At 36.4% G+C, this 27,465-nt stretch overlaps 1 protein-coding gene across 1 annotated transcript in view; it reads left to right on the forward strand.

Annotated features, from left to right (window-relative positions):
* DPH6 (diphthamine biosynthesis 6) overlaps positions 1-27,465 on the forward strand; it is a 174,638-nt gene that overhangs the window by 87,204 nt on the left and 59,969 nt on the right. Inside the window, exons 4-5 of the mRNA XM_082618128.1 lie at positions 14,206-14,279; positions 19,128-19,246. Of these exons, the coding sequence (XP_082474254.1) occupies positions 14,206-14,279; positions 19,128-19,246 (193 nt within the window). The remainder of the gene's footprint in view (positions 1-14,205; positions 14,280-19,127; positions 19,247-27,465) is intronic.

The raw sequence follows: 27,465 nt of genomic DNA on the forward strand, positions 1-27,465 counted from the left end.
TTCCCTTTTTCTCTGCCTAGGTGGATTTTGTGCTATGGCTGGCTTGCCTCTTGCTTAGCTCTTATTGGACAGGCCCACTGAGGTTCCAGCTTCCACCAGGTACTTGGTTCCTGGGCTCTGGAAAAGTCCTCCTTTGTCCCTTCAGCCTAGGGATAGTAACTGCTTTCTGCTATTGCTGGTTCCTGGGTTCTCTCGCAATGCTCTGTTTGGCTTCTCAGTTCTGTAACCTGTGTAATGAATTCCCTGTACCTTTCTTTAAATTCTCAGTGTTTTTTTTTTCTACTTGTACTTTGACTGATACAGTCATCAAAGTGCTAATTTTATAAAGTATAACTTTAATATTGCTAAATAAATTAGTCATCCCTTTACTTTTGTCATTGTAGGATCTATAGAGATGACTGAATTCTCATGTACTTTTTTGATGATTGAATGTAAGACACTATATTGGGTGCCTGTGGATGCCAACAGAATCAAATAGAGTTCGTTGTTATTTTATATATATATATATATATATATATATATATATATAAATGACATATGTAAAATGCCTCAAGAAGTGTACAGAGTAAGAGGTATAAAAGGGTGAAAGGCAGGAGAGATCACCTCTGATCAGAGAGATCAGGCAAAGCTTCATGGTTTGTGAAGAATGAGTAGGATTGCACTTAGTGGAGATTGGGGCCAGAGGATTGGTAGAAAATTGCAAATGGAAAGAAGAGTAAGATAGGAAGTTAGTACATTCAGTCTAAATAGAAGATACATAAAGGATTTATGTAAATAAGTGTAGATTAGAGAGAGAAATGTATTTGGCTGATAGGGAAGTGTGAAGGGATTGCTTCTAGGAAGATAAATCTGTTAGTTGGATCAACTGGAGGGAGAAGAAATTAGAGGTGGAGAGAGCAGTGATGGCTCCATTGCTGTTATTCTAGGGAGAGCTGAGAGGATCTGAACTAGTACTAATGCAGTGAAATGTCTAATTTGCCATACCTACTGACTGGATATGGGGAGTCTTTCTAGTCTCAATGTCTGTCTGGCTCCAGGTAAGCACCCACAGAGGGTGGAGAGTCTAAGGTCACTTGTACATTTTGAAGCTGGGTGATGTTAGTGACAAATACAGAGAAATGAGAACATAAAGGAGGTTAATGAGGAAATATTTGTATTGCTCTATGATTATTTGAGCACTTTTCCATGTTATACTAGTTGCCTCACACAACCCTATGAACTAGATTACCATCTTTATTTTATGAAGAAACTATGCTTATAAGAGTTGAGATTTGTACAAGATTTTGTTATTTGGTATGTTGTAAAGCTGAGTATTTTAACTCGGGTCTTCTCTTTCCCTTTTTTCTTTTTTCAATAATGGACTTTATTAGCTTCCTTGATCATATTTAAAATCATATATTCTTTTGACCATAAATCACAGCTTCTATAGTAATTATAATAAAGTTAATTTTGGACATGTTTTTAAAGGAAAGTTAGAAACTTTTAAAAAAGTTTTTCTTCTGAGAGTACAATTATTGTAAAAGTAAGTTTTCTCATTTTGTTTTACTTTTTGGAGGACACTCGTACGTTTAGAGATTATGAAGCTACATACATTTTCTTATGGTCGTGTCATTCTTGACCTGGATAGCATTTCTGTATGTTAGTAGAAGTAAGACTGAACTCGGAAATGTTATTTCAAATTCTGATTTTCATGGTGGTGCCACCACTGTGTTTTGTGAACTTGTAATACTAAACATTATGTATCCCTCCTTAATCCTACATTCTCTTCTAGCAATTGCACCATCTCTCTACAACAGATCTTTTTGGAATATTTATATATATTTATTTTCTTTCTCATTGCCCATTCTATTATGCTTTTTCAACTTAGTTCCCATCAACAGCAATGCATTAAAACTTCTCTTCTTAAGGTCAGTAACAACTAAATCCAGTGGACACATTTTATTCTTTTTTACTCCCAATCCTTGGGAACTTGTAAACTTTTCTTCTTTGACCTTGTCTTCTGTGATATCCTCCCCTCCTAGTTTTCCATCTGTTTTTCTGTCCTTAGCTTTCTTTCAAGACCCTTCTTTCTCTACCCAATTTATAATGTTATAGTTCCTCGTGGTTCATTTTTCACCATCTTTTAGTCTAAACTTCCTTGCCGTTTGACCCCATCTCTTCTTATGGCTTCAGTTACCACCCAATTATATCTTTTTTTTGAGCTCCATACTCAACTGTCTACTGGACAACTCTCATTGAATGACCAAAGACACGTAAGGCTTAATGTCCAAAATAGTACTCATCATATTCCTCCCCAAATTTGTGTATTTCTTATAAAATTAATGTCATTGCTCTCCATCAAGTGACCAAGCCAAAAACTTGAGAGCATTCTGGATTTCTTTCTCAGCCACATGCCACCAAAATCTGTTGATCTTTTCTTGTATCACAAATCTGCCTTTTCCTTGTCATCATCATAACCACTGCCTTACTTTAGACCTTCATCATTTCTTACTTAGATATCTTTAGGGTGCCCTAAGTAGTTATTCTGCTTCTGTACACTTCTCTGATCGATATTCCTATGTAATCATTTAAAAATGCAAAGCCAATTGCACAACAGTGTTAATGTACTTAACATTCAGTGCTCAGTCGGAAAGGTAATATTGTTAAAATGACCATACTACTCAAAGCAATTTATAGATTCAGTGCAATCCTATCAAAATTCCAGTGACATTTTTATAGAAGTAAAAAAAAAACCCTAAAATTTTTATGGAACCACAAAAAATCCCCAATAGCCAAAACAATCTTGAGAAAGAACAAAGATAGAGGCAAAGTATATTACAAAGCTATAGTAATCAAAACAGTATGGTATTGACATAAAAATAGACACATAGATCAGTGGAGCAGAATACAGAGCCCAGAAATAAACCCATGCATATATGATCAATTAATTTTTGACAAAGGAGCCAAGAATATACAATGGGCAAAGAATAGTCTCTTCAATAAACGGTGATGGGAAAACCAGTTAGCCACATGCAAAAGAGTGAAACTGGATCCCTGTCTCACACCATAGATAAAAATCAACTCAAAATGGGTTAAAGGCCTGAATGTAAGATCTGAAACTTTTAAATTACTAGATGAAAACATAGGGGATAAACTCCTAGACATTGGTCTTGGCAATGATTTTTTAGACTTGACACTAAAAGCAAAGGCAACAAAAGCAAACAAGTGGGACTACATAAAACTAAAAAGTTCTGTACAGCCTCAGAAACCATCAAGAAAATAAAAAGGCATTCTATGAAATGGGAAAAAATATATGCAAACTGCATGTATGATAAGGGGTTAATATCCAAAATATACAAGGAACTCAGACAACTCAATAGCCAAAAAAAAAGAAAGGAAAAGAAAAGAAAAAAACCCTAGTAACCCAATTTAAAAAATGGGCAAAGGACCTGAATAGACATTTTTGCAAAGAAGACATATGAATGGTGGGTAGGTATGTGAAAAAGTACCCAAAATAACTAATTATCAGGGAAGTACAAACCAAAACCACTATGAAATATTACTTCACACCTGTTAGGATGTCTGTTGTCAAAAAGACAAAAGATAACAAATGCAGGCAACAATGTGGAGAATAGGGAAACCTTTTACAGTGTTGATGGGAATGTAAGTTGGACAGCCACTAGGAAAAACAGTATGGAGGTATCTCAAGAAATTAAATATATAACTACCATATGATCCAGCCATCCCGCTTCTGAGCATATATCCAAAGGAAGTGAAATCATTATCTCCGAAAGATATCTGTACTCTCATGTTCATTGCAGCTTTATTCAGAATAACCAAGGTATGGAAGCAACCTAAGTATTGTTGTTAGATGAATGGATAAAGAAAGTATGATATATGTATATAATGGAATATTATTCAGCCTTGAAAAAAGAAGGAAATCCTGACATTTTGCAACAACATGGATGAACTTGGAAGGCATGCTAAATGCTAAATGAAATAAGCCAGATAAAGACAACAAGTACTGCATGGTATCACTTATATGTGGAATCTAAAAAAAAAAAGTTTTTTTTAAGATGAACTCATAGAAACAGAGAGTGGAAAGGTGGTTGCCAAAGGGTGGGTGATGTGGGAAACAGGGACAGGTTGGCAAAAGGGTGCAAACTTTCAGTTATAATATGAATAAGGTCAGAGGATTTAATATATAGCATGGTGGCTATAGTTGATAATACTGTACTGTAAAGTTCAAGTTTGCTTTGAGAGTAGGATTTAAATGTTCTCACCAAAATGAAAAGAAAGAAAGAAAAAAGTTAAATATGTGAGGTGATAGATGTGTTAAGTCAGAATCCTTTCACAATAATATGGATCATCATGTTGAACATTTTAAGTATCTTACAATTTTACCTGTCAATTATTCCTCAATAAAGCTGGAATAATTTAAAAAACATGTAAAATATAATAATCCCCATTTATATAAGTTGCATTTTAAAAGTTATCTCTAATCAAAGGAAGTTTTCTTAAGAGCTTAGAAAATGAGTTCAGAAAGCAGCTTTTAAACAGATTAAACAGCTCCTACCAAACTAGTTTGTTTAGAAATGAATACTTCTTGATTCTTTATTCTTCCAACAAAGATGAACAATTTAATCCTTTGTTTATTTATGTTGTTGTTGTTAGAGTTTCACAGAAGTCCTCAAAATGTTGCCTTGTCTTGTTAGCAAGATGAATATTCTTGGGAAACTAAAGGAAAAATAATAAATAATTGTAGTTCTAGACTTCTGTTCAGTTTCATTTCAGGTTGAATTTGGTCTAGGATGACCAGCAATCTCTAAGTCCATTGAGGTTGGAACACACTCTCTGTAGCAAACGACTGATTTATTACAAACTAGGAGTGTCATACTGTTGCAACTCAGATGGAGACTCAAAAGTAAAAGAATACACATTAGTTTTAAAATGAAAATAAATGACAAATGATTATGATTTTCTGCAGTTTCTTTGTCATTTAATTTCCAGCCTTAACAAATTTTTCCCTATTTAACTGAGAAAGTTCACAAAGGGAAACAGTAATGCTACAAATTAGTGACCTAATACTCTGTCATGAGCTCACTGTTTAATGGAAGAACTCCAGATGGTGATCGTTTCCCATTTTGGAAATATTTTATATTGATGATGCTAAGAAAAACAATAACAAGTCAAACAAAAATTTTAGTCAGATGCCTGAATATATCACTTGGAAATTCTCAGTGTTACTTTCAGAATTATTTCATATAAAAGAATATTCATTTCTGTGGTTATTTTTACTAACCTGGACTGGTCTAATTCTACTAAAGTGAAGAATTAGAAGTTTAAGGAAAAATCATCTAGTGCTTTACTGGCCACATAAATTTCTTGTTTAGTTATCCAGTCCCCAGAATATCATTGACATTCACAAATGTTTCTTATTTAATAATGTCATGCTGCCAGAAGTCCAAGTATCGCCACTCAGAGCTATAATGCAAGTGTGCTTCTTTAATGAATGGTTCATATTAAAAATGTTAGAATGCCTTTCAGATGAAAAACATTTTGAATTCAGCAGTTCATTTTTTTCTCAACAGGCAGGAACCCATTAACAGAATAATACTGGTAACTGAGGCATTTTTCAAAGAAAATAATATCCCCAATAAACGCAAGCTGCATATCTTCTCATCTTTGGAATAAGTAAGCCTAGTTTTCATCTGTAAAAAGGGACAGCTTGTTTTCATCACGTTGCACATTTTAAACATCTTACAATTTTATTTGTCAATTATACTCAATAGAGCTGGAATTGTTTAAAAAATATAAAAAATAATAATCCTCATTTATATAAGTTGCAATTTAAAAGTTGTTTAAAAAGTTTATGTTGTTGGCTTTGTGAATCAACTTTTCATTATGAAAATAAGTGAATATTGAGTGAATAAATCTAATTTGGGTTGAAATTTCTACCTTTAAAACTTGTAATTATCACTCTTACCATATGACTGAAAGCCTTCATCATCCCAATCTCTATATTGGGTGCCCTTTAACTGTTATATGGTAGAGTTTTGCATGAGGACACATAAGGTACATTTCAGTGTGGAAGCCCATTTCTATCCTTGTGTTCCTGATACCTTAGGGTATTGATTTTAAGAGAAGTCAATAAGATTTAGTAGTTAATAAGGCTTTAGGACTAGGTTATAAACTTATATGGGCAGGTCCTCATAATTTGATGCAGCTCCCCGCCTGGTGCAAAGGCTTGGACTTCTAGGGCCAGGCCTGGGCTGGGCTCACAGGAGCTTCGTGGAGCCCTTAGGGCAGCTGTCCACCCAGCAGAGGACTCTGGCTTTCTGAGCATCTAGGCCCAGGCCAAAAGCAGTGAGCATCCCAGGAGCCACAGAAGAAAGGTGCCAGGCTGGCACAGGACCCGCCCTGCGGCCTTGACAGATAGACATGGTCATATTTTTTTGATGATTATTGATTGCTGTTTTCTATGGAAGATGGAACCACACAATCGGATACCAAATGGAGATAAATGATTAGTATTATGTAGATTCATTAACTGATAAATTGTATGTATTTCTTTTTAGGTCCAGATTTATTTCTTTGAAGAAAAGATAATTGGTGGATTTTGTACATAAATGCGATATGAAGGAGGGTAGAGGAAGACAGTAGAAGGAGCTGTTATCTATTTTCTTCTGGTCAAGAAGGGCAAAGAATCAACATTTTTGACTGTTTAGTATTTGCAGTATAATTTTTTTTAAGAAATATTTTCTAATATCATTCCCCCAGCAAGAATTCTTTCCTTTGTGGTCCATTATCCTCTATATGGACTTAAGTCACGTATTTTACTTAATTTCTTAATGTGTCCATTCTGCCACATCCCTCACCACTAGATTTTAACTTCTTAAGGTTAGCAACTGTGCTGTTTTCAAATGTGTTTCATCCTTCCTAGTATAGAACCTGTCACAATAGGCCTTTATAAATTACTGTATAATAAATACATGAATAATTTTGTCTGCTAGCTTACCAGCACATAGGATAAGAGATGAGTATGTACATGCATATGTGGATTTTAATAACTTTCCCCCTAATTGAAAAGTAATACACGTGTTGTAAAAATATTTGAGGAAGTATAAAGTTGGAAATGAAATAGGAAAAATGAATTACTATGCAGAAGTAAGCATTATACAATTTGGTCTATTTCTGGTCTCCAGAAGTTAAAATGTATTCTGAGAAGCATGGTTGACCATCTGTATTTAGACCTTGGATTCTTAAACAGAGTGTTGATATATCGATATATTTGCTCTTTCTGAATAAATCCTTGGTATAACTGCCCTTTTGCACACAAGTTAGGTGTAGAAATAGTAATAATGAAGTTGTGTTTTGTACCAGTTTATGAGTATGTGTCTATTTTTGCAAGTGAACTCTCTATTGCTATGATTGGTGAGGTAGGTCAGTAGCTGCCTGGACTAGCTCCCCAGCAGTCTTGCAGGTGTGTTTCACATTGACAGAATTGGGAAAAAAAGAGTGATCTAAGCAACAAATAAACTTGTGATGTCTGCTTAGCTAATCTGATTATTGTATTTACAACTATTACATAGCATTTACATTGTATTAGGTATTTTCAGTAATCTAGAGAAGATTTAAAGTATGTGAGAGAATGTGCATATGTTATGTGCAAATACTACACCATTTTATGTAAAAGGCTTGAGCATCCTTGGATTCTGGCATCCACAGTGGGATCCTGGAACCAATCCCTGTGGATACCAAGGGACAACTGTACTCTGATGCTCAAGAGAGAATAGAGAAAGATGGGGGTGCTGTCAGCATGTAGGAGAACTTGAAGCCACAGGAGCAAACAAGAACCTCAAGAAGCAGGACATAGAGTGAGAAGAGGGCTCAGTAACCCCTGAGGGTTCAGTGACTTGTAAGAAGAGAGGGGAGGAGAAGGAAAATTCAGTAAAGATGTTGAGAAAGAGTGGCCTTGATAATGAGACACACAACGGGGATAGAATAATGGTGTGTGCACAGAAACAGAATTTTGGTGAAAAGGTAAGATAAAGTAACAATATTACCAAGTTCCTATTATATACCAAGATTTGTGCTAGGTGCTTTGTATATATTATCTCAATTATTCCTTATAACAACCCAAAATATTATTAACCTGATTTTATATGTGAGAACACAGACATTAACCTATTCAGGTTGTCATAGCTGGTACGTAGAATAACCAGCCTTTAAGGCCTGTCTGCCAACCATACTTGTGTTCTTTCTTGTATACATAGTACCAAATTCTGTAGAAAGTTCAACAGAACCACTGTATTTTACAATATTTTACAATTAGGAAATTGGTTATGACCACTGAGGGGAAAGTTGTCAATGTTTAATGAAAGCAAGAACACAACACTTGACACATATTATTAACAAATTCTTCAAAGAATAAATTTCAGACCCTCAGTAAAATAAATATGGTTAATCAATTAATGAGTATCTATTGCTAAATTCAACACAATTCAGAGAATTTGGAGAGTTTTGAACACATATTAAATTATATTCCTGTCATAAAGTAGTTAAGAACAAAGAAGGCAAAAATAAAAATAAAAATTAGTAATGTCAGTAATAGAGAAGTTAGAGACAAGGGCCTGGGCCCTAAATAGTCTGGCACATTACTAAGCCACAGGGACTCCCAGATACAAGTGGAAACTGTTTAGCTGAGGCCACTATCATTATCGATGATGGATGTGTAAGTTCAACTCAGGAAATAATAAAATCAACAGTAGCATCACTGAGTACCAGAAACAGCAGCACATAATGTCATTAATCATTTATATTCGTTACTACCCTCAACCCTGCTCCAAGGTAGATAAACATTATAAGGGATGCTAAGAAATTTTAACAAAATTCTGTGCACACACCATTACTCTATCCCAGTGGTGTCTCTTATTATCCTGGCCACTCTTTCTCAATGTCTTCACTGAATTTTCCTTCTCCTTCTTTTCTTACAAGTCACTGCACCCTCAGGGTCATACATTGAGCCCTCTTGTCACCCTCTTCTCACTCTATGTCCTGCTTCTTGAGGTTCTTGTTTGCTCCGTGGCTTCAAGTTCTCCTACATGCTGACAGCACCCCTGTCTTTCTCTATACTCTCTTGAGCACCAGAGTAAGTCATCCCTGGGTATACACAGGGGATTGGTTCCAGGACCCCATTGTGTATACCAAAATCTGAGGATGCCCATGTCTTATATAAAATGGCACAGTACTTGCGTATAACCTGTGCACATTCTACCATGCTTTAAATCCTTTCTAGATTACTTATAATACCTAATACAATGTAAATGCTCTATAAATAGTTGCCAGTGTGTGACAAATTCAAGTTTTGCTTTTTGAAACTTTCTAGAAAATTTTTTTAAAAATATTTTTGATCCACTGTTGGTTGAATCCATGTATGCAGAACCCATGGATATGGAGGGATGACTGTACTCAATATACTTAATGGTCTTATCTACTTTGGATACCTAGCAAACAAATTGAACACAACACGTACGTTGCTAAATAAACTCAGTATTTTCTTTTAAGACATATATTTCCTTTCTCAGTTAATAGTCACTTAAATTACAGTCATTGGCCCCACGCTTTATGTGTGCTTCTTGTCACTGTTCACAAGTCCTACTAATTTTGTCTCTAAATCATTTTTGGAGTTTGTCCTCTTATCTCCATTCTTCAGTTCTTTCAGATTAGGCTCCTTCTTCTATTTCTCTACTCTCTAGTCAATCCTTCACACTGTCGCCACATTTATCTTTTTATTTATAAATATCATATCTCACTTGTTAAATTCTTTAGTGACTCAAGAAAAGTGAAAACATATATTAACACAAAGCCATAAAGTCACATTCATAGCTTTATTCATAAGAACCTTAAACTCAAATATCCGTCAACAAGTGAATGGATAAACAAATGTGGCATATCCATACAATGGATTAAAATGGAATAGAAGGAATGAACTATGGGTACACATACAACATGGATGAACCTCAAAATCATACTGAGTGAAAGAAGCTAGAAACAAAGAATACATATTGTGGGATGCTATTTATATAACATTACAGAAAATGTAAACTAATATATACTGACATAAAACAGATCAGAAATTGTATAAAGCCAGGAGTAAAGGGGAAGGGTTGGGCTGCAAAGAGGCACAAGGTATCTTTTGGGAGTAATCAGTAATCTCGATTGTGGTGGCAGTTTCACTGGTGTGTGGGTTTGTCAAAACTCATTGAATTGTGCACTTTAAATAGATGCAATTTATTGTATGTGAATTGTACCGCAGGAGTTGGTCAGAAAAAATTTTCTACAGGGAAGGGTTCTCTGATACCTTCAGGATGCAAGCCACGTTTCTGACCAATCTGATCCCAGTTTGCTTTTCCATCCTTTTTTCCTTCCACTTCTTGATGTGTGCTTTCAGCTCCAGCTACCCCACACTGCTGACTGCTTCCTAATATGCCAAACACTTTATTTTGTTGCCTTGGTTCATATTCTTCACTCTGTCTGAATTGTTCCCTACTACCTTTCTTTCCTTTCTCAACAAAATCAAATATATCCTTGATGAGTAGGCCCTGAAGTCTACTTCTTCTGTGAAACCTTCCCCAACTTTTTGCTTTCATATCACTTTCTTTATTACTTAGTTTTGGTGCCTTAGTCTCCCAACAGTAGAGCTAATCTTATTTATTAAACTGGTACATAGTATGGACATATAAAACATTTTTGGTTACATGTTTTAATATTAGGTGAACCATTAAAGAATGATGACATGACAATTAGCATTATTGTTAGAAGAGGTTACATGGCTGGTTAAGCTTGGGAATATTATTTTGGTGAGTACTGTGGTATAGCTCTCCAGACTAGAGACTTGATTTTGACAATGTACCAAGAAGTTATCAGTCTCTTTAGTATAGACAAATACAGACCAAATTCATTTAAGACTAATGTATAGGCTTGAATGCCAATTTGTTGATTTATAATGTAGACCATTTTTGTTAAGTGGATGAGAATGCTTGTCCTTATGGATTAGCACAATCTTTCTGGGTTTGATAATAACAAGGCAACCTAAGGTTGCTTAGTGGGCGTGGGATTGATCATGGGAAGTTGGTTCGAATCTGGTCAGATTTCTGGGTCTCAGATTCTATATTAACTGTTTTCTGCAGCACATTTATTTATTTATTTATTTATTTTAAAATATTTATTTATTTATTTTGGCTGCACAGGGTCTTAATTGTGGCACACGGGATCTTCACTGTGGCATGCCTGTGGGGTTTAGTTCCCCAACTAGGGATCGAACCTGGGCCCCCTGCTTGGGAGCGTGGAGTCTTACCCACTGGACCACCAAGGAAGTCCCTGCAGCACATTTATTTTTATTTCAGTTATGTCACAGGGTGATTTATTTGGCTATGTCTTTATGCTGCCTCGGTATAACACCTTTTATTCTGGTACTCTGGTAGCTCAGGTGGGACCTGAGCTTAGCTGTGTATTTTCTGCAGAGTAGATTGACTGTGTGATAGATTTTTATCTTTTATAGATCTCTCTTTCTTCAAAATTAGTAGTATGTTCTGAATGATTAAGGATTCAACAGAAGTCTTACTTATCCTTGGATTATTCAGGGCTCACTAGGTTAGAAACATTTGTGTGACTGGACTGTAGAGTTGGTTGTCAAGGGTTATGTATTAGTCAGTGTTCTCCAGAGAAACAGGACCAATAGGATATATAAAGATATATAGAAAGAGATTTATTTTGAAGGATTAACTCATCTGATTATGGAAGCTAAGAAGTCCCACGCTCTCCATTTGCAGGCTGGACACCTAAAAAGCTGGTAGTATATAGTTCCAGTCTAAACCCAAAAGCCTGAGAATAAGGGGGCCAGTGTTGTAAATTCCACTCTGAGTCCAAAGGCCCAAGAACCAGGAACACTGTTGTCTGAGGACAGAAGAAAATGGATGTCCCAGCTCAAGCAGAGAGTAAATGTGCCCCTCCTCTACCTTTTTGTTCTATTCAGGTCCTCAACAGGTTGGATGATGCTCACCTGCATTGGTTAGGGCAATCTTTTACCCACTCTACGAATTCAAATCGTAATCTCTTCCAGAAACTTCCTCAGAGAAATAATGTTTTACCAGCAATGGGTGCCCCTTAGCCTAGTCAAGTTGACACATAAAATTAACTATCATGGGTTAGTAAGCTAGTTAAAAAGTGATAATGAGCAAGAGATTAAAGCCCAGGAATGAAGGGCTTTGTTTGTCAAGTTAGGCCTTTATCTAGTTGCAGTGGTGGTGGTGGTCAGTAGTAGTAATAGTAGAAGTAGTAACAGAAGTAGTTATAAAAGTAGTATTATTGATAACAAAGATTATGATAATGACAGAAGAAAATATTTACTGAGTGCTCACTAGATGCTAGTCACTGTTACTTATGTGTATTCTATTACTCAATGTTCACAATGCATGTAGACTAAGAAGAATTAAATAATTATTTTAGGGTTGTAGTGAACATTAAATGAGAATTATAGAACATTAACACGTTTTAAGTGGAGAGTAAATGCCAATTATTATTTCAACAGTGGCTTGACTTAGTTTAGAAAGAAAAACATGAATGACTTGTGTTTGTTTTCATGATCTATAGAGAAACACACACACACACACACATATACTATTCAGTACCTTATATTTTCTTTTGTCAGTTAAACAATATATGGTAAAAGAATATAACTAAAATTTTGATTTTTGATAACATTATTCACTATTCTATGATCCTATGCCATATTTGCATTTAATGAGGATCACTATGGCGTGCTTTTTTCTAGTAATACAATGACTTTTATGAAAAGAAAATGGCTAGGAAGGTTAGAGAAAGGTTACAAGCAAATGTTCTCACAAAGTTGCTGAAATAGGAAAGCAAAGGAAATAGCTCTTTTCCTGGAATCCTTATCTAATAGAAAGAATCATTTTATTTTGGGGAGGTTTGGAAAGATGTTTCTCTGTCATTTTAGAGGGGAAATTTTAAATTGGCTTTATCTTCAAAGACATGAGAGATTCCTGTTGTGCATTTTTGTTTATTTATTATGGCATCATTTTAGGACATTCGGGGTTATTTTAGAATGTCTCCAAGTATTACATTTATTTTTATGTGAAACACTATTGTTCTTTTTTGTAGGTTTCCAAGTTTGGAAAGACCAGTGTTAATAATGAAGTCATCTCTCTGAAGTAGTTTCTTCTGTACTCCATAGGCTAGGATGACTTTTCTTTTATGCCTATTCAGAGAATTTCTATTCAGTTTGTTATTAGTAATCACCCCCCAGTCACTTCCTTCATATCTGTTTTCTAGATAACATTTCCCTAGTTTATACCTGTGTTGTGTATGATTCTTCCTTAAGGGTATTATTTTATACTTCTTTACATTAAATCTCATCTTAGACGTGTCCTTTCAAATCCCCAAGTTGTCCATATCCATCCAGGTACTTGATTGATTTTCTTTTCTTCATAATCCATCCTAGCTTTGTATCATCTGTAAACTTGATCATATTTGAATTTACATTCTCCTCCATGTCATTAATGGCTATGTTGGATAGACTAGTCCTCATCCCTGGGGGACTCTGCTGAATATACTGCTAGATGTTCTCAGCTCTACTGATAATAATTCATTGCTTGCTTCTCATCCTAGATTTCTTTATCCACTATTCTGTACTGTTATACAGGCAATGCCTCTATCATCTCTGCTTCCTGGATGCTCCTATGTCAATCACTTTAAGATATGGATTAAAATAATTGTATTCCTTTATCTACTTATACCATTGCTTAATTTTTTTTAAAAAAAGGTACTCAACTTGGGAATACATTGTCCTTAAATAGAAATTTCTTGGAAATTTCTATCAAACATCAGTGAATCTTTAAAAATATATCAAGTGAGAAAGCATTTTGGAAGTGCTGCCTTTATCTTCTCCATGGAAAATGGTCTCCAGTTATTTGGATTTTAGGTAAAAAGAATAATTATTTCACCCCAGAGCTGAGAGGGTGACTTAAATATATATTTTTTTAATATACTTTCTTTTTTTCTGAATGTGGATTGCACTTCCAGTAAGTTATTCTGTTTCAAGGTGGTCTTCTAAATGAAACACGGTTCATTTATAATTTTTAGAACATGATGTAGAGCCACATGTTATTTATTTTTTAATCATATTTTTTTCTTTAATTTCAGGAAAAAGAAGAAGTAGAGGGAATATCAGTAGGTGCTATACTCTCTGACTATCAGCGTGTTCGAGTGGAAAATGTGTAAGAAAACGTTAATTTGTCCTATATTTTTAAAGTTTATGTATTTTAAGAATGTGACTAAATAAAAAATCAGTGTGGGATTGACATATATACACTAATACGTATAAAATAGATAAATAATGAGAACCTGCTGTATAGCCCAGGGAACTCCATTTCGCTGTACAGTAGAAACTAACACAACATTGTAAAACAACTATACCCCAATAATAAATAGATAATTGTATCCAAATAATAAATAGATACGGTTTTGCCCTACATGCCCCATGAAACTAAATGTATTGCCCTAAGTAACAAAAGTTGCACTTTTACTTTTTTTCTATCCTTATATCAACACATGAGAAAACTTACTTTCTTACCATAAGGAAAAATAAATTATTTATAATAAAAAATTGAAACAAAGATTTTTTTGAAGTCAAAGTATTATTTTCAATTTTTCCTTATTTGAATTAGTACACCCTTTTAATATCTTAACTTATCATCATTTGTAATAAAAGTGCAGTAATTTTTTTTAAATGTATTAAGAAATCTCTTCTTCTTTGGTCCTTAGAATTCAATTCTTGACTAAAAATATTCATGAGATTGAAATACTTCTATAAAAAGCCATTCAACTTTAAAGGAATTTTTAGATTGTTGCTCCTCCCATCTCCCCCACCTCCCAAGCAATGTAGTACTAGTAAAACATTGTCTGTACAAGTACCAAAATAGTCAACTCCTTTGATCTACTCAAAAAACATAAGGTCAGATGAAAATAATGATTATTAGGGCTTCCCTGGTGGCGCAGTGGTTGAGAATCTGCCTGCTAATGCAGGGGACACGGGTTCGAGCCCTGGTCTGGGAGGATCCCACGTGCCACGGAGCAACTAGGCCTGTGAGCCACAACTACTGAGCCTGTGCGTCTGGAGCCTGTGCTCCGCAACAAGAGAGGCCGCAATAGTGAGAGGCCCGCGCACCGCGATGAAGAGTGGCCCCCGCTTGCCACAACTAGAGAAAGCCCTCGCACAGAAATGAAGACCCAACACAGCCAAAATAAATAAATTAATTAATAAACTCCTACCCCCAACATCTTCTTTAAAAAAAATAATAATAATGATTATTAAACGTTGGCTTGGCAAAACACCCACAAATGAATTTAATTTTCATTTTTAATTTATTCAGATAAATAAAATATTGTGTAGAGACTTTACATGTCATTATATTAGCAAAACAGAAAATAAGGACTTCACTATTAATCTTGAGCACAGTTCGACGTAGAAATAAATGATTTTGCCATTTAAAAGGGTAAATGAAAATAAGATAAGGGCTGTATTTATGTAATAGTTTCATGTTCTTGACAAAGAAACATTCATATTGACTATCTCATTAAAAACTCACATATTAATAGACTTGAAAACTTGTTTTATTTTTTATTTTCTCTCTAATTCCACGATGAATTTAAGGCAGTTAAATATATAGAATTTTAAAAGTAAGTGAAGAGAAAGCAGGGCAAAGAATAAATAAACAAAAAGAAGTATGATGATCTCATATTTGGGGGACTATCAGAATCTCTGGACAATGGAGAGTGGAGGTGGAAGTGGGGGAGGAGGTCAAACGTGTATTTGGAAAAAGTTTTCCTTACATTCTGTCTGCCTGCATTTGAGAACAACTGATTTATAGATGGAGATGGATTGCATATCCCTTACCCATATGTTAAAAATAATATTATTCTCATCAAGTTTTAAGTCATGTTCTCTGAGAATTATTTTGTTTAAAAATCTTTGTTTTTAAATAAGTTCAAACCTACATGGTTCACTGGGTAGCCAAGCCGCAGATAGGGCTGACATCTATTTATGAAAGCTTTAAGGAGCTGAATGAAAATGTGCTCCTGAGGTGAAGCTGCCTTATAGCAGTATCTAAATAGGAGAAGGGCCCATTGATTACTCATAGGTAGAGGCAAGCTGTTTCTCAAAATGCAGTCTCAGGTACACTTCAACACATGGTTTAAGATGCCCAGATTATATACCGTAAAGCACATCTGTAATAATTTAATCCTTGAAAATTGTAAAGCAGTGTTATTGGGAGTCTGTTGGTCTACAAACTCAGTTTTGAATTAGCTGATCTTCAATTTGTAGTTAGTGTTGCATCATTATATTTTCAAGGTATAAAGCAATTAATAGATGTCACAAGCTCAAATACAACAGTGATTTACAGAGGAAGCTTATTTCAGCCATGATAATTTTTTTTTTTTTTTGCGGTACGCGGGCCTCTCACTGTTGTGGCCTTTCCTGCCGCGGAGCACAGGCTCCAGACGTGCAGGCTCAGCGGCCATGGCTCACGGGCCCAGCTGCCCCACGGCATGTGGGATCCTCCCGGGCCTGGGCACGAACCCGCGTCCCCTGCATTGGCAGGTGGACTCTCAACCACTGCGCCACCAGGGAAGCCCCAGCCATGATATTTTAAACTGTTAAAGAATTTAAATAGGTAAAGAAGTATGACTTAAGTCTAAAAATAGCCAAAAGATCAGGGATACCAAAGAAACAATCAAGAATTTTGCAATAAGGCCTGGAAGGAATAAAATTTTTTTCAAAAAAAAAAGACAGGGCTTCCCTGGTGGCGCAGTGGTTGAGAGTCCGCCTGCTGATGCAGGGGACACGGGTTCGTGCCCCGGTTCGGGAGGATCCCGCATGCCGCGGAGCGGCTGGGCCCGTGAGCCATGGCCGCTGAGCCTGTGCGTACGGAGCCTGTGCTCCGCAACGGGAGAGGCCACAACAGTGAGAGGCCCGCGTACGGCAAAAAAAAAAAAAAAAGACAAAACCTTTTAGCTGAAAAAGGTGGAGAGAAGTTTGATTAGTAGGCATTAAAGATTGGTGATAGGACAGCAAAAACTAATGCTTGTGTTACATGGATAGTTACAGTTTTATTATTTTTGTATTTATTAACTGCCTCCACATTGCTTTAGATGCTCAGGACATTTTAGAAAGGTAAATTATATACTGATAAAAGTCTCCACATTCATAAAGATTTTGGTTTCTTTGAAGGTCAGGGTATATGTGCATGAAAAAAAGAGTGATTTTTCTAAGACCATATATGAGTAAATGACTAAACGTGTGGTACATTTAATAGGTACTGGGATTATCTGAGAAAGAATTCAGTGTGTGCTGGAGTAGTCAGCCAGGAAACCTTACTGACACTAGGGATGATGGGGTTTAGAGCTATGTTTTTTTAATTTGAAATCTGATCTCAGCCACTTACTCTGTGACTTGAGCAAGGCACTTGGCTCTGACTACCATTTACTGAAGACCTATTTTATCCAGGTATTGTACTACATTTTTTATCTACATTACTTTTAATCAATTAATCAATTTATCTACATTAATTTTAATCAGTTGGTCCTCCCTGAGAAAGTGACATTTAAGCAAGGGCATAAAGCAAATGAGGAAGGTAGGGAACATGGCAAGTGGGTTAGGCAAGAGTGAGCAGGCCAGGGGTGGCGGCTTGGAGTGAGAGGAGAGTAGTGGGAGATGAGGTATGAGAGTCAACCAGGGTGAGATCCATGTAGGTCTAATTTACTAGGAGTAATGGGGAGAGTTCTGAGCAGAGAAATCCCATGATCCGTTTATGTTTTAAAAGGGTCACACTGGCTACTATATTGAAAACTGATTTTAAAAGGGCAAGAATGGAAATGGGAAGAAGTTAAGGGAGAGTCTGGTGGCTCAGACCAGCATGTTAGCAGTGGTATTGGTGAGGAGTGGTCATATTCTTCATTGTGGTAGATTGGATGTGGAATGTGAAGAAAAGAGGAATAATGAATGACTTCACTTTCTAATATTTTAATCTTCTCAAGAACTTTGGAAGGAAATATTTTTGTCCGTATGTATGAACTGGGAAACTAAAGGCCTGGAGCTTAGCTCTGACTTGTCAAAGTCATGCAGCTAGTGAGTGTAGAAGGAGGTTTCAAACTCAGATTTGTCTGGAATCCAAAATCTGCATTCTTTCTACAGCAACATAATGTAAAATATGTAGTACAATACCTGCAGCATACTAGGTATTCAATGAATGTACTTTTTGTTCTTACTATTTTCTTTTCACTCAGTGGAATTCTTTTTTTTTTTTTTTTTGCTGTCATTATGATTATGCTTTTTCTTAATTCTTTTTGTTTGTATTAACATATCTTTATTTTACCTTTCTTCTCTTTTTTTATTGAAGTATAGTTGATTTACAATATTATGTTAGTTTCACGTGTACAGCAAAGTGATTCAGGTATATATTTTTTTCAGATTCTTTTCCATTATAAGTTATTACAAGATATTGAATATAGTTCCCTGTGCTATACAGTAAACCCTTGTTTATCTATTTTATGTATAGTAATTTTTATCTGTTAACTCCCATACTTCTAATTTATCCCTCCCCCTCTCAGAGTCAAATTCTTTAAAAAAAATTTCAGTTATTAGATAACAATAATTCATATAATCATAGGTATTATAAATGTAATCAATATGTAATTATTTTATTAGGATAAATGTATTTGCCTGTGCTTCACAATTTTGATACCCAAGAAAGTTCTAAAACAAGAATAAACATCCATTAACATTTGGAAGCTTTTTTGCATAGATTTCTAAACTTAGAGTCTTACTAAAATTAATATTTCTAATCTGCCTGGAGATTTCATTTTTATCTGTTTATGCATAGCCCATGGAAATTAAATATATTTATGTTGTATATATAAACTTCATTATGCAAAACGTGTTTTTAAAAGTATTTTATATGCTAAAATCCTTGAGAGAAGCAGTATGTTTAAAATCAAAGTAATTGCTATGGATACAAGTATAGAACATTAAGATATCATCTGATTTTTAAAAAATTATGTTATAGGTGTAAAAGGCTTAATCTCCAGCCTTTAGCTTACCTTTGGCAAAGAAATCAGGAAGATTTGCTCCGAGAGATGATATCATCTAACGTTCAAGCAATCATCATCAAAGTAGCAGCTCTAGGTATGTAACCAGAATTCCAAGGGAGCTGTCTGTTACCACACAGATAATCTGAGTTCACTAATAAGTAATTACAAGTAAAAAGGAAGAATAACTTAGAATATAAAAATGTGGAGTCACAAGCTGAAGAAATTGAGTAAGGGGAAGTTTTAAAATGGGCTTTTGGGGCTTCCCTGGTAGCACAGTGGTTGAGAGTCCGCCTGCTGATGCAGGGGACACGGGTTTGTGCCCCGGTCCGGGAGGATCCCACATGCCGCGGAGCGCCTGGGCCCGTGAGCCATGTCCGCTGAGCCTGCGCGTCCGGAGCCTGTGTTCCACAACGGGAGAGGTCACAACAGTGAGAGGCCCGCGTACAGCAAAAAAAAAAAAAAAAAAAAAAAAAAATGGGCTTTTGATTATTAACCAAAGTGATTAATAGTGAGCCTCTTTTCTTTTTTTAGTATATAACTACCTCTAAAACTGGTATTATATTGTGGTCCTTCAATTTAAGTTCTTTTTATAAGATATGGAATTCATATTCATAGGAAACAGAAAATATAGTTTGATTTTTTTGAAGCTTTTTAAAATCTGTATTTGGTACAACACATGATATTTTCCTTGTATTTTTTTAACATACATTGAATAATGCTGAAATAGAAGGATTGTCTTTGTTTGTGGTATCAGAAATAAGCCACGTAGTGGGTTTTTGTTGAGGATGATGAGAAATTCATGTTTGAGAAAATGTCATTTGATCAGTTAGCATAGACACAACAGGCAGGTGGTAATCTGATTCAAAAATGGATATTACATACGAACACATTTAATTTGTTGCTTTGAATTTTTATAATTACATTCATTTTCAAGAAACCATGGGATTTGAGCCCAATTCATTTATTTCATGAACCTATTACAGTAAATGCCCTGGAGCCTCAGGGTTCTCAAAGCCTAAAACATGTACCTCATTTGAGAGTGTTCACCTTGCTGATCTCTAAAATAACAAGGTCCAAAGCTGTGGAAGATTTCACAGATAATTTCACATTTTAAACAGCATTAAAAGGAAGATTCCATAATATTTCTTCTTGGTAAACACCAAGCTACTCTCCTCTTGTGGAAGTTGAGGTGTTATCTTTAGTGGAAAGCCTTATTTAGAGAACATGCAGTTGATCTCCTTAGCTGTTAAAAAGGAAAACATTGAGGTGGTGTTGTATTCTCATTTTTGAGAAAATGTTGCTCAATAACTGTTATGATTGAAGTTCTCACTACAGATATATTTGTCATATGAGTTTCTATATGAATGTATACAGAATATGCTCTCTCACTTTCTTTGTCTCTCACTCTCTTTTGGATTTTCTCAGATTGCATAGTTCTGTAATGAAGTTCATGTGACACCTCACTGGACAGTACATATTTTGTCCCTTTTACTACTAGAAAATGGAATGGATTAGAACCCTGAGAGATCCTGCCCCGTTAGAAAGACAGAGCAATAGAATATGACCTTACTGCACCTTTATTATAGTATGTGGCTGATATTGCCTTTCTTTTCATTTGTGTGTGTGGATGTGTGTACGCCTCTCTGTAAAGGTTGGGGATGGTGATTAACTGTATTAAACTTTTGGGCAAAATATAAAACTGAGATAATCTGTCCTTGACATCCCAATGACAAAAGTATAGATCCAATTTGAACATTTACAGCATGTAGTTTCTATTGATTGCCTATAGGTGTGCAAAGATGAAAGTTATTCTCAAGAACACTATTAAAGAAAGATTTGTTGAGTGGCACATTCCTTCTAAAGACACAAACATAAATGATGGAATATAGGTTTCCAAGCTTACACACACACACACACTTTAAAATTTTCAGAAAAAGTTTTGAACAAAAAATGGGACAATAGGACCTTTCCATTCACAGAGGGGGTCAGCAAAATTTTGTGGCCCGTGAGATTATGGAATGGTCTTATAAAAGGGTTGATTCTAGGGCTTCCCTGGTGGCACAGTGGTTGAGAGTCTGCCTGCCGATGCAGGGGACACGGGTTCGTGCCCCGGTCTGGGAAGATCCCACATGCCGTGGAGTGGCTGGGCCCGTGAGCCATGGCCGTTGAGCCTGCGCGTCCGGAGCCTGTGCTCCGCGACGGGAGAGGCCACAAGAGTGAGAGGCCCACATACCGCAATAATTAAATAAATAAATAAATAAATAAATAAATAAATAAATAAATAAAAGGGTTGATTCTATATGGACGTATAAAAAACAAATTTCGAATAATTGTGTTACACAACCTTGGTGTCTTGCAGGCGTGAGTGAACTCGTGAAATTTTCACATTAACGGCTTAGTGCTTAAAGAGGTTTCTGGGTTTTAGACTTATTTACAGAAGTGTTTCCACATTGGATTTAAGAACAATCCTGCCTTTTAGAAATATTTATTTTTAATTGTATGAGTATTACATGAAAACATTCTTGCCATGTAATGTTAAATTTTCATGGTTACAGAAAAGATTTGATGTGTTTTCTATCTGCTCCTCTGCTGCCAATGATTCCCTTTACCAGAGATACCCACCAGAGTGATGCTGATCATCTTTTTAATCACTTTTTTGGTATGTGTATATGTAATATTTTAAAAGCCATAAAACAATCATAGTACTTTTCTACATAGAAATATTATATGAAGAGTATCTTACCCTGTGTATTGATGGGCAACTTTGCCTTTTTTCACTCAACAATATGTTTTGGAGATTTTTTTTTCCGTGTCAATAAATGTAGATTTACTTCATGTTTTGTTTAATTAACCTTTTATTGAAGTATAACATAAATACAAAAATTGCACAAATTCTTGTGTCCAACTTGATGAATTTTCAAAAAGTGAACATATCTATGTAATCAACACCCAAATCTAGATATAGAATATTGCTAATATCTCCCTAGTCAATACTTGCCTTGCCCTCCCAGAGGCAATAGCTCTTCTGATACTTAATACCGTAGATTCATTTTTCCTGTTTTTGAATTTTATATGGCTGAATCATAGAATATAGGCTCCATTGTGTCTGGCTTCTTTGGCTCAACATTATGCTTATGAGATTCATCCACGTTATTGAATGATGCAATAGTTTGCTCATTTCTCCTTATAGTGTAGTGTTCCATTGTAGGAGTAAACCACAGTTGAATTGTCCATTCTATCTTCCATAGCCTGTGGGTAGTTTCTAGTTTGGTACCATTATAAATAGTACTGCTATGAACATATAGTGTCATTTTGTACATTTTCTGCCCCAGACCTAGAACATCCATTTCTTTAAGAAGGCCTTGGGGTTTTTTTTAATGGGAAATGATATATATGTATGTGTATATGTATAACCTCGGGAGTTCATGATATTTTGAAATCAAATTTAGGGCTATATAAGGACTATAATTATTCTGTCTTCCATCTGTGCTTTCTTCCACAGTGAAAAATGTTCTTGATTCTCAAGGACATAGGAGATGTTATTGATTAGAAGATCCCATAATTACTGGGAACAAAAGATCAAGTAGTAGTAGGTCTGTAACCCATTCTTTCCAGTAATTGGGATAAGTCCCCTGGAAAAAAAGGAAGAACTCATATAATCGCCTTATAAACATTAATTACAGATGTTATGGCAAAAATAAACAAACAAAACAAAATCACTAATGATATTTACTAGTGGGGAGGATTCCTTATCTTTAAACTGCCTTTAGCAGGACGTATCTGGTTGCTATGGTTGGTTTTGGTAAACAAACCTGGAATATTTGGGTTTGGGGGCATGGCTCCCTGGAACATGTCATGTAAGGTATGTAATTATCTGAATAGGAAATCAATCAAGATGTTTTATGACTGAGGTAGCTATTTTCTATGTAAGTGATATAAGCTACATACATTGCTTAGAGACCTTACCTGTTGACCTGGTTCAAGGCAGGTTCAGTGTAACCAGAAAACACCTGGAGGACTTCACTCATAGATCTGGCCCTCTCCCTGCTTCACCTGGCCCTTTGATTGCTTGTATCCTTGGAATTATTAGTAAAGCTTGATACTAGGTAAGGTCTCTGGTTTGTATGAGTCTGATTTCACAGTACAGTCTTTTGTTATTGCAAATTGGCCTAGTCAGTGAGATTTTGTTTTTCAGACCCACAGATATATAAGACACCTTTTGGCAAGAAAAAAAAGGGTAGAAAATGGTGATGAGGACTTAACTATTGTTAGCAGCCCCGGTAAAAGCAGGACAGTTTAAAAACAACAAAAAAAGAGTAGTTGGAGAAAAAGCTTGAGACTATCTTTACCCATCACTGGAAAACCTTCTGTTTCCATATATATTTGCTAACAAAGTAACTAAATTGATCAGTAGAAATACCATACAGGTAGTTGGAGACCAAGGTCAGGTGACTACTCAATGCTAAGAGTATTCTGTTTAAGAGTTAGTGCTCTTTATAGAAAATAGCAGCAGAAACCTGGGGAATGATTATTGACATGGTTTTTAGAATTAACAATCAGCAAGCCATATCACTATTCTAGACATTGTTGAATGGAAAGGAGTATCGAGGTTGAGCAGATGGATGATATGACAGTCCATTCTGTATACTTCTGAACGGGATGACAACTAACTTGCTGTAGTGCATTATGGTTGGGATTTGGCAATCTTACCCTGAGAAGAGTAGGTGCCTCACCCCTTCCCTGAACTACACATGGAATACTCCTTCCAAAGCAATAATAGAAATGGTATGAGTTACAATTAACCCTAGACTGGCTTTATTAAGACCAGAGGGAGACACATAATTTGATGCCATTGGCATAAATGATGAAGTCATGCGAGTAGGTCATCATGAAAACATTGCTCTTGGGAAGCCAAGAGACTATTCAGGGCAGTAACTGATCTGCTGGCTTAGTTACCATGCATAGGGCTGCATTGTGAAAAAACTGCCAAGCTATCCAAAACAAAGGAGGCAGAAAGGAGAGAAATGAATGGGCTTACCTGGTGGCACAGTGATTGAGAGTCCGCCTGCCGATGCAGGGGACACGGGTTCATGCCCCGGTCCAGGAGGATCCCACATGCTGCGGAGCGGCTGGGCCTGTGAGCCACGGCCGCTGAGCCTGCGCATCTGGAGCCTGTGCTCCGCAACGGGAGAGGCCACAACAGTGAGAGGCCCGCGTACCGCAAAAAAAAAAAAAAAAAAAAAAACAGAGAGAAATGAAAAGATAGGAGAACAGTAACTGGCTCAACCAGGTGGAGTTGTTTAGATGACTTCTGAAAAATGGGTTGACAAAGTAGGAAATTGATGGAGTTTTTACTAAGGATCTAATAAAGCACTATTAAGTTTTAGGAAATGGGAGAGGCATTCTGGCACCACCTTTTTTTTTTTATGTTGGGGGTAGGAGTTTATTAATTTATTTTGGCTTTGTTGGGTCTTCGTTTCTGTGCGAGGGCTTTCTCTAGTTGCGGTGAGTGGGGGCCACTCTTCATCGCGGTGCACAGGCCTCTCACTGTCGTGGCCTCTCTTGTTGCGGAGCACAGGCTCCAGACGCGCAGGCTCAGTAGTTGTGGCTCACGGGCCTAGTTGCCCCACGGAATGTGGGATCTTCCCAGACCAGGGCTCGAACCCGTGTCCCCTGCATTAGCAGGCAGATTCTCAACCACTGCGCCACCAGGGAAGCCCCTGGCACCACCTTTTAAAATGCTTCAGCAAATTCATTCTATCTATTCTGGAGAAATTTAGCCCAATTATGAGGATCATGATTTACAATGGAAAATAAAAAGGGGACTGAATTTATTCTCTCAGAAAGCCGTAGAATCTGAAAAACACTGAGAAGTCAGATCTGTTTGCCCAGTTCGTAGCAGGGAATCTTAGGCTACATACACTGTTGGGGTGGAATGCAAAACTATTTAGTTAGATACTGGGCTCAGTATCCTATGTAATCCCTACAAAAGATAGGAATTGTGCACTGAAAGGCTGAGGGTGAAATTTGTGGTATATAGGAATGCTGTAGTGGAGAAAACCAAAGTAGGGCTAAGGTTAGAAATTGGAAAATATAACTGTTGAGCTTCTCCTGTGCTCATTTCATGTTTACCTGAATGCATAATTGGTATGGATATTATGTGTGAATAGTATATGTTGCCCTTACCCTTTTTACAGGGGATGTGTACTAAGTCTGTCCCTTCATTTTGTTTTAATTGGCCATGCTAAATGGAAACCTTTGGAATTGCCCAGGCCCTTCTTAGTAGTAAACACTTAAGCAATAAGGATTCCAGGCGGTCAATAGAAGATCACTGCTCATTTTTAATCATCTAGTCTGGCTAGTTCCTGGAGGTTAACAATATGCAATCAAGGATTATACAAGGTAGTTCTTCTTATTGCTATAGCTGTACCTGATATAAAAAGACTATAAACAGGAAGTGCAAAAGGACCAGAGGGACTAGTATGCCATTATAGCGCTGACCAACACCTACTTTACAATACCAGTTTCAGAGTCCATCCATGTACAATATGTTCCATTTTCATGGACTGGAACTCAATATACATTTACTGTGCTGCCACTGTAATGTTTAAATTCATCATCACAGTCCAGCGAGGTAAGACTTGGACTTGAAAAACATTAATACCAACCAAGTTAGTGCATTGCATTGATAAAATAGTGAGAATTGCCTCTTCAGAGGAAGAAACTCAGGAGGAGTTAAGAACTATATTATATATATGAAAAATAGAGGCTGGCTGACAAATCCAGCTGAAATTCAAGGGCTAGCTCAGTCTTTGAGTTTCCTGAGAATTATATGGGCTGGAGCAACTGTGGTACGTTCCTCAAAATGTGAGAATTAAGTTGATATCTCCCACAAGATTCACTAATAAACAAGAATCTAAGACTAGAAGGGCTTTTTGGATTTAGGCAAAAACATATTCATCATTTAGGAATCCTGTTCATCCCTATTCGCAGAACCACCATAAAGAAATCTAAATTTGAGTGGAGACCTGAGCTAAAACAAGCAAATTGTAATCCCTAAGAGAAAGAAAATGAGTGAGGTGAGTGCTACAATTGCCTTAGCTAACTGCCTGGAGGTAATTTCTACACTGCAGCATAAGGGAAGAGAACCCGAAGAGAGCTCAGGCAGTTTTCACTGAACTGAGGAGACAGAGATCACAATTCAGAGAGACCAAGTGCTGAAATTTTGTGGGACAGAATACCAGATAGAGGGATCTTCGTGGAGAGAAACCTCTGTAGACCTACAGAAAGCTTCTCTCAGTCTTTGGCGGAGTATGGATCTGCATATTTGTGAAAGGGAGCTACCTTCAGCTGAAGAAAGAATCATCAAAAAACAGTAGGCTGAACAATTTCCAGAGTTCACATAAAACTGGAAACATCCATGTTTCCACCAGTGGAAAGACCTCATCATACATGAGATATCAGGTAGAGTCCTCAAACAGGTATCACCTTAGTAATCATGAGCCTTAGACTAAAGGCTGCTACGAACCCGATCTAGCAAAATTTAAAAGCAAGCCTCAAAAGGATCAAACTGATTTCAAATAACTTAACTTATGCCAGAACAAAATCTAAAAATATTTAAAGGAAAATAATAAAATCCAACACATAGTATAAAATTCATAATGCCTTGCATCTTAGTTACCAGGCATGCAAAGAAGCAAGAACATGTGATTAATACTGAGAAAATCAATCAAAATACACCCAGATTGGGCCTCCCTGGTGGCGCAGTGGTTGAGAGTCCGCCTGCCGATGCAGGGGATACGGGTTCGTGCCCCGGTCTGGGAGGATCCCATATGCTGCGGAGCGGCTGGGCCCGTGAGCCATGGCCGCTGGGCCTGCGCATCCAGAGCCTGTGCTCCGCAACGGGAGAGGCCACAACAGTGAGAGGCCCGCATACCGCAAAAAGAAAAAAAAAAAAAAAAAAATACACCCAGATTTGGAACTGGCAGGCAAGGAAGTTATAACAGCTCTTATAAATATGATCATAATGCTCGAAAAACTAGAGGAAAACATGATTATGATAAGAAATAAAAAATATAAAAAGGCCCAAATACTTCTTCAAAAATACCTTATCTGAAATGAACAATACACAGCAATTAGACATTGCAGAAAAGATGAGTGAATCTGAAGACAAATAGTATCTGTCAAAAATGAATCATAGAGGGAAAAAAGGACTGAAAATAATTAACGCAGTATCAGTGTGCTGTGGTACCATAACAAGCAGACTAACTTAGGTGTAGTGTCCTAGGAAATAGGATGGGGAGAATATTTGAA

The sequence above is a fragment of the Mesoplodon mirus genome (assembly GCF_964341445.2).
Source record: "Mesoplodon mirus genome assembly, chromosome: 4".
In the NCBI taxonomy this organism is placed as follows: Eukaryota; Metazoa; Chordata; class Mammalia; order Artiodactyla; family Ziphiidae; genus Mesoplodon; species Mesoplodon mirus.